This window comes from Mercenaria mercenaria, chromosome 13 (assembly GCF_021730395.1).
Source record: "Mercenaria mercenaria strain notata chromosome 13, MADL_Memer_1, whole genome shotgun sequence".
In the NCBI taxonomy this organism is placed as follows: Eukaryota; Metazoa; Mollusca; class Bivalvia; order Venerida; family Veneridae; genus Mercenaria; species Mercenaria mercenaria.
The window spans coordinates 21302606-21311899 of record NC_069373.1 but is presented as its reverse complement, the minus strand read 5'-3'; the positions used below and the strand labels follow the sequence as shown (position 1 = coordinate 21311899).

Sequence of the window (9294 nt, the reverse complement as noted above, 5' to 3'; positions counted from 1 at the left end):
GTATTGAAGTGCTTCACGCGTTAAACTATCGACACATAGGAAGTTACAATAACGATAACAGTAGTCAGATATGAAAATCTGTTTGTTAAACACTAATGCCTCTGCAGTATACGTCACCTATTGAGTTTATCAGCCTATGTCGTTTCGTCAGATTTCAAGGCTAGCTAGCCCCGCCTACAGGCGGATTTCAGTGTATATATATAGCTGTCCGATTAGCTTGTAGTAGTATAGTACGTTTATTGAACACTAAGCAGCTGACAAACAGACACACGTGGTTACTAACCTAACAGAATACTTCATTTTATCTGGATAAAATAGCACGGAAAGGATTATTTATCACACAAACTAGACACACTACTGAACTGTAAGTATCAGTTTAAATTCTATTTCAAAATTCTATACTAAATTTATTAACTTATGTTTATATAGTATAAAATGTTCTGGTGTGGCTGGAGTCCAGTCTTTTTATTTAATATTGCATTCTGTGTTTTATGGTGAATTTAAATTAAAATGTAAGTTAATTCAATCATTTTAAGATTGGTCAGATGCATTGGACAGGCATTATGCTTAATATTATTGAGTAGTGCGCTATGAATGTGATGTTTTTTTTTTTTCAACTCTTAAATATCAAATCAAATTCTCCATTATCAGCAATATACTCACGAACAAGTAGTAACACTTATAAAACACTATTGTTTTGAGCAAACATACGATGAACAGTATCAAATGACTTCAGAGGATGAAAATACTTGTAATATATTAACATAATTATTTATTAGGACAGGGCTTAACTTTCAAAACTGTGATTGGCGTATTGGTCATTAGTCATAGTGCTAAATTTAATCCATAAAAACCAAATCACCATTTGTTCCTCGTACGAGTAGGATATGCGTGTATTTGCATAACTAAATTTAAATTGTGCGCCATTTATTGTTTCCGACCACTAATTCCTATCTCTTCTTCGGATCGACTTTAATGAGCGAGGGTGTCGTTATCTTTATCAATAATTACTACTGAGAAGATAAGGTCTTTCATCGGATTTTAAACACTTTCTATGAAAAAGCGTTTAAAATAAGTTCAAAAATTCCCCCTAACTTAATAACGAAAGCTCCTGTTATTGTCTTTGTTGAGAATAAATGTATTGACTGAAATAGTTTGTCAAAGATCTTTATCCATTTTTAACGGTAAACGATATAAAGTGGAACAGTAAAACATTTGTTTAACTTCTGTTATTCAACAGCCTTTTGAATAAGCCGTTAAAATGATGGACAGGCGATAATATTTATCATTTTTGTTTATCAAAAAAGAACATTTTTACTGTTTTGTCAAAGAATGTAGAACATGTGTGTGCGAAACCAATAAGCTTAATTGTATGATCATTTATCTAATGTTTTTTCTTTTCTTATATTTCAGTTTTAAATAGATAATACAATCAAACGAAATGGTAGCGGTAACATTTTACCTAGCAGTGGTGGTAGCAGTTCTACTTGGCGCTTACATCAAATATTTCTTCCGTCAAAGGTTAGTATTGCACATTACTGTACGAATGAAATATGTACAGATTACATAAGGGATTGTTAAAATGTTTACATTTTCACACCCAGTTACATGACTCGGCTCTATTTTTAGTTACGTTGACCCTTTATGAGGTCAACGGTTAAAGGCAATTAACATACCTATTTGTCAAATATAATAGACATGTAATTAAAAACTACCGTTTAGCTGTCCGAGACACACTAGCTGTCAAACAGCATACAGCTCTTGTCATTGAAGAAGGGGAAATAAATGTTATAGGACAATTTAACCATAATGTCTATATTTAATTTTCGCGTTATGTTATCTTGCACCTTGTTAAAATGTATTAGAGACTGATTATATTTTCGTTACAGACGAAAGGGAGAACCGGCGATCGTTCCGGGGAATCTTTTATGGGGAAATGGGAAGGACTTCGCAGAAAATGCCGTTAGTTTTATACACAAAGCGCAAGCTAAATTTGGAGACATTTTCACTATTCGCCTTCTGAACCAGCATCTGACCATCATCGCTGATCCTCACACATATGAACGGGTATGCAAGGAGAAAAACTTTGACTTTGATCCTATCCAGAAACAAGTTAACAATAATGTATTTAGCTTTCGTCTATTTGATGCACGCAAAATGATAAAAGAAGCCGGCAAGAAGGTTAAAGGACAATATCTCGTTTCGAATATGGTTTCTTTTTCAAAGCACTTAGAAGGTGCATTCGAGGACAGCGTCAATGTTGATTCGCAAAATGAAAACGGCTGGAATGAAGCAGGACTTCGCTCAATGGCATCCAATACGATGTTCCGGGCTATTTTCAGAACAATCTTTGGCAAAGGAAAAGATGGGGATGTGTTCGAACCTAACACTGTTTACAAGAGTTTTGATGCATTTCACAAGTATTTCAATTTCTTGTGGTTGGGATTGCCGATCAAGCTCTTTCCAAATGCTTGTCGTGCTTTAGAAGTCCTCATCCAGCAGCCGAATTCAGAAGAAATCATGATGCGCGATGACGTATCAGAGTACATTAAATTCTCAACAGAGTTTATGAAAGCAAATGGTCAAACTGAAACGGACATAATCGGACATAACCTGGTGTTCCTTCATGTTAATTACAATACATTCCGTGTCACATTTTGGTTGATCTACTATCTCAGCAAATATCCTGAAGCATGCGAAGCACTTCGAAAAGAAATCGTGGACCTTGTTGAACATAAAGCAGAATTCAGCGATAGTGACGGGCCTGTTGAGATGGAACTGGAAGACGTTGACAAATTGCCAGTTTTAAGTAAGTGAACTTAAATATAACTTTTTTTCTAAACATTCAAATAAAGCCGAGAAAAGACTCTTTATGTTGCTAATTATTTATAAATTGCAACACTGTAAAAGAAGTAACTACTTTGTTGACTACTTTTTATGTAGATATTTCTGAAGCAATTTATAGCATAGCCTTCTGCAATTAAATAATTTTTATATTTATGAATTTTTACAGATAGCATTGTGAACGAAACAGTTCGGTACACAAGCGGTGTGTTTATGGTTAGATCTATCACAAAGGACACAGCTTTCGAGATGGAAAATGGAGAAGTTTTCAACCTTAGAGCCGGGGACCGAGTTGCGATGTATCCGCCAGCCATACACAAGGACCCAGAGATATTTGAAGACCCTCTGGTAAATATTTAAATTCATTCAGCATAGACATTTCGTTTTCTTAAATTATATATTCACAATGTATCAAAACTTTCTAAGCAAATTTAACTTAGTAATAAACTATATATTTTGAACGTTTAGCCTTTTATTTATAACAGAGTAAAATGAACAAGAGGCATATAAAGTAAAATACTAAATTTCTATTTGCATTTTTTTTTCAGGAATTCAAATACGATAGATTCATTGATGCAACATTTTACAAGAACGGACGGGAATTGAGGAATCCACTTTTAGCGTTCGGATCTTTGTGCCCGGGCAAAAAACTAGCAATTGCACAGGCGAAATGGTACATTTTCAATCTTGCGCATCAGTTCAAGTTTGAAATAGCCGACGGACAATCATGTGATCCTGATGTTCACTATCACGGACATGAGATTTTACCACCAACGAACGACGTGACTATTTCATATAAGAAAATAGACAATGTCAAAAAGCTGGAACTTGTGAGATAGAAAGTGTGACAAAAACATTTTGGGTCCAAGAAAATCCCACCGTCTCTGTTCTGTCCTGACGAGAACTTAGTGTGTTGTAAAGAAACTGTGAACAAATGTTATATTACTTGTGTTAAAATTCTATTTTTGTATAGTCACGATGTTGTATATTTATTTCATAATTTATTTATTTATTTATTTATTGAATCACATTTTGAGAATGTTTAACGTCTACACCGAATGGTTGTGACCAGAAATATTTATATGTGTACATGATGTGTAAATGGTTTATTTATTTTTTGTATAAATGATTTGCCAAAAGCGTTGCTAAACGTATGAAATACAACTGTGCTTAGAGAAAAATTTGATGCATGTGTGTTGTTACGGGTTATGTGCAAATAATACATACTCCTTACAAATGTTAGACCGGGTTAATTGTTTCGTTTGAATCCTTCGGGAGTCAGGCGAACGTAACTAAAGCAATAGCTAACGTTTAGGGAGATATCTCATGCGTTCTTTACATTGTATTGAAGTTCTGCAAAATTTACTTTGATTTTTAATTTTGCAAGAAACATTTTGTCACATAAACTGTTCAAAAATATGTTCAGTACGTACTTTTTATATAACTTACTTGCATTTACAAGAATCTGCTTTTGTCTTTTACAAGTAATATCAAGTACTATATTTTTTTTTTGTTTTTATCAATTGGTTTTATCTTACATGTCATGATTGCAAATAAAAGCAAAATATGTTTAACAATATTTGTTAAATGATCCTGGCATCGTTTTTCAAGTTTGTTTAATAAAGACAGAATGTACTCTAAATACAGATGCCGGCAATGATTTTGTGCGATTTGTAAGAATACGTAAATTGAAATTAGCATTGTGTCTCATTTAAGCATATCATAACATATATTTATTATTTTGATTGAGAACTTTACCGTATTTCAGATATTACTGCAAAGGAAAATGCGTAACTGGTAGTTGTACTTTGTTGAATTCCGGTAAAACTTTACATGGTATCTGTTTTATCACATAAAGCTTGTGAGAAAAATCATTTAGATTTCATTTGTACATACCCATTTTATTTATTGAGTCTTATTTGGACGCACAATCTCAATGTATTCTTTATCATTGTATTCATTATCATATAGTTAACACAGCAGTCCATGTGCATACCCAAAACTTACATCATGTATTTTACAAACTTATTTTTTATTTTTCGCAGAATTTTATGTTGATAAACAGCGTGTACTTACAAGTTAAAATTAACTGTCAGTTTAAAATCTAGCCGAGAAACCTCAGTGATATCATTTGTACAGATTTTCATTCTAGTTATAAATTTTATAGTTCCATTTTAGAAGATATTATTTTTTTTTTCATTCTACTCATAAATGAGAAGGTGGGAGTGACACATCTTAAATTACATTGTTGCTAATGAAAGTGCTATTTCTTGTTTTTTGACTCGGCTCTAGTTCTGTTAGTGATAAAAGTGTTGAATGCTCATTGTAAAATACATATTTATTTAAAAATTCGAGCCTTCTATTTTCAGTTATTTTTCATTTTATTGCTAAAAGTAATAATAAAAAGTAATAATCCTATCATTATAGTCATTGAATGTTTTTTTTTTCACATTGATCATCATCATCATCATCATCGTCATCATCATTATCAATATAATGAAGATAAAGTTATCGTTGTATGTTAATTTTGACCACTGGTGCTCTTCTGTCACGCCGAAAAATGTTTCGGTTTGTTTTGTGAAAAAAAATAAAATTTTACAAACTCATGAGTATCTGTTTATTGTGTTTTACATAAGGTTCTGAAAACTGATTTCGTATTGACAGATATAATCCTACCCTGGTTCAAATTTCGAAACCAGTCCCTAATGAATTGTCACCAAAGTGGCTAAGTGTATTTGCAACAACAACAACAAAAAATAACAACAACACGGAAATGACAATCTAGTTATATCACATTAACACTGTGATTTTTGCTCTTACTCAGATATAATCCACACCGGTTCGAACTTCGAAACCAGTCCCTTGTGAATATTGTCACTAAAGTGGCTTAAAGCCTTATAGCCAATCTTTGCAAGAAAAAAGCACGGAAATGATACCATCTTGTCGTATCTCGTAAATACAACCGAAGTAAAACGCAATCATGCCAGAAAGTAGAATAAAACTGGACATGAATACTTACCCCTAGGTTATGTTATCAAGGAAACCTACCGCTACTTCACAAATCATATCTATCTGGACAATATTTCTGTCTACATCGTAGTGTGAAATAAAAGAAACCCGTTAAATTGATTTCAAGAAGAAATGCATGTCTTACACATAACAGCATAAACAGTAACATTCATGTTCGTTTCTCCTTTTGCAATTTAATAGCGTAGGTTAACATTTGTGATAATAAAGTTTAATAATAAATAGATTAAAACATATTTTCACAATAAAAGATTCCGTATACAAAATATGTTTATATATTACTCTTACTGACATCAAAAACATTTGTGGTGTAAAATATTAAATGTCACTTAAACTTTAGCATCTGTGCAACAATTTAACTTTAGTATCACAGTTGTTGTTACATAAATGGAAATAAATGCGAACATAAAAGTGGCACGGTTGAGATACACCGTATTAAATCGAAATAACATGACTCAGGGTCATTATGTTCAGCGTAGACCGATTGGAATTTTGATATGGATAAAATAACGTTATTAAAGTGACATATCATACACCTATTGAACAATTGTAACAAATGTATTATTTGCAAATATCACTAACATAGAATGTTATAAAATTTCAAATAAAATTTATTACGATAATTGTACTCACCCGTATGATACACAAATGGCGCCCATAATAATAGAACAATGACTTGTTACTCGTTACTTCGGATGGGGGGCGGGGTCAGACACATTGTCATATAAAATGATTCGCCCGGGCAATCACCTGGATAAGAATACTTGCATCGTTTCAAGATGCAACGAATGCCTATATCATTTCAAGAATACCTGTATCATCTCTAATACCTAAGTTTTTTTTTATCAATATGCGGTAGAAAAAGCTGTCTGGAACTTTTTGTACGTTTATTAAGTGTGACTGATTTTTACAAAAACGATGACTAATGAAGACAAACCCTTAAAATACTTCCAAATACAGAAACCTATGAAACTATTTCGTAACTTCTAAGTTAAATTAACAAATATAGACACTATTGTTACTACTCTTCATACTTTAACTATTTTCTACGTTAAGCTGTAAACTATAAAGTAGCGGTTCGTTCCGATAACCATCTTTATCAACAACAGCATTGTGATATTAAGAAATTAAGTTTTACGTATACTTTTTTTGTACATATATTTTTTATTGTTTTTTTTTTAAGAAATGAGATATGGTTGATAAATTGATAGTGTTGTTTGAAGGCGACTCAGAAACAAAAGACACCGTGTGGGCTTCTGTGAAAACACAATCAAATGTCGTAATATAGTCAATGTTATCACCAGGATAAAACAATATACCATTATATATTCAACAATTACTATATTATATTCTTTTATCACAATATTTGCGGCGCATACGGAGAAACCGCTTGAATCTGCCAGAACATTTACCTTTAACGTATTAATGTTCATTAATTTTATACATAAAACGAGCGCTTGTGTGCTCGTTAAATCACTAATAAACAACTATTACTTCTTTCTAAATGCAAATGTTTTTTCATGTATATTAATCTTCGTCAACAGTTTTGCTCTGGCCACTTACGAACTTGTTCTTTAATAAAAATTGGTTTTCAACTGTTCTAACTACAAGTAAATGTGGACACTAGTAACAAAACACCATTGACATTTTATGTTAGCAATAAATCAAAATGTTTCATAAATAAGGATGTTATTCTTATCAAACTACACAACAGACAAAAAACGATTGCATGGTAAAACAAATTTGAGCCGCGCTATGAGAAAACCAACATAGTTGCTTTGCGACCAGCATGGATCCAGACCAGCCTGTGCGATCCAGACCAGCCTGTGCATCCGCGCAGTCTGGTCAGGATCTATGCTGTTCGCTAACAGTTTCTCTAATTGCAATAGGCTTTGAAAGCGAACAGCATGGATCCTGACCAGACTGCGCGGATGCGCAGGCTGGTTTGGATCCATGCTGGTCGCAAAGCCACTATGTTGGTTTTCTCATGGCACGGCTCATTTGGTTACAGCTTCTGCTTTTAAATTGTATTACTAGGCCATGTATAAAAATGATATGATATATAGAACGAAAAAGTGAAATAAACCGATCCCTTGACTGGGACTATATTAATTAAATGCAGTTATCTATTTTTCAGTTTTTCTAAACGGACCATGGACAAGACACCAACAAACAAATATAGCTGACTTGCAAGGAAAGCTAAAACACAAAACAACACAAAGTATAGTAAAGTGTGATAGTGACCCAGTGGATATGGGACAACTTGACAGTATACAACATGCACATTATGTCACCATGTACAGTTAAATCATGATAAAGGTGAGAACATTCTGCTTAGCCTTGACATATTTCAATTAGTGCGGCCTGCTTTAATTGACAGCTTTGTGTTATTAATTTACCTTGATGACATGCCTGTCAAAAGGGCTTTCCTATTATCGTTTTGGTGGTCAGGTTAATTTGTAAATTTGAACATAGAGACAACTGTTATATGTAGAAACTATATTTTTTCCATTCAAGTTCCTCTGACTGTGATGATGAATGCACTGTGGTTTAACCCTTACCCTGCGAACTCGTCCATCTTTCCATTTGGACAGTACCATTAAGTGTTGAAAGGGTTGAAACAATTTACCCAACGAACAGTGTGATGGGCTGGACAGAACTTACAACTCAGTTCTATATAAACTCAATTGGTATAGTCTTACCATCTTAAAAATAAAATGTAACTTTCTCATTCAGTTTGCCGTTAAATATAAAAATGCGAAAAAAGTTTCAACAATGTTTAAGTGGAATTTTATCGTCTGCTATTTCAAATATAAATCACTTGCAATGGATTAGTTGTCTAGGATTTAAAAATGACAATATGTTTTTCTGACAAACATCAGCTTCTAGAATTATTGATTTTTTTGTTTTACACATTTCTTTGGACTTTTTAAAGTTTGTTTTAAAGTTTACTTAATCAGTTCACAAAAGTCGCTTTTAAATAAATCATTTACGTAGTTTGTTCGGAAGTTATTTTCTGTAAAATTACAACGCATGCCCTATTTTAGGCTGCAGCAAGAAAGTAAATATATATAGTTAGCTGCAGAGAGAGAAAGAGTAGTCAGATTTGGTTCATAGCTGCTTTTGATCAGTTGTGCAGTGGAAAACCGCAAGATTCAACGCCAAATAAAGCATTGGCATTTTCTTGGATCGTGAAAATATCTTTAAGATCTTAAAGTGTAATCTTTTCTATGCAATATGAAATATTTTATGGCTGTCTGAAATTTGTAATTTAGTAAAGCAAGTGCTAGTGGAAATTTGAGCGCCACATTTCATTCACAATTGAGAGAAGCATTCTGTTAAAAGACACATTAAATAGTTGAGGATCTAGAGGTATTTTATATGTGGGAGACTATTTGATATGGGTATTGAGTACTCACAGGT

At 32.9% G+C, this 9294-nt stretch overlaps 1 protein-coding gene across 1 annotated transcript; it reads left to right on the top strand.

Annotated features, from left to right (window-relative positions):
- The first annotated feature begins 210 nt into the window (after positions 1 to 210).
- LOC123529448 (cytochrome P450 7A1-like) lies at positions 211 to 5453 on the top strand. The gene is made up of 5 exons (XM_045309775.2): positions 211 to 364; positions 1414 to 1521; positions 1890 to 2809; positions 3014 to 3192; positions 3393 to 5453. Exons 2-5 carry the CDS (start codon positions 1442 to 1444, stop codon positions 3681 to 3683), a joined length of 1470 nt encoding a protein of 489 aa, XP_045165710.1. The 5' UTR covers positions 211 to 364; positions 1414 to 1441; the 3' UTR covers positions 3684 to 5453.
- Positions 5454 to 9294: the final 3841 nt, after the last annotated feature.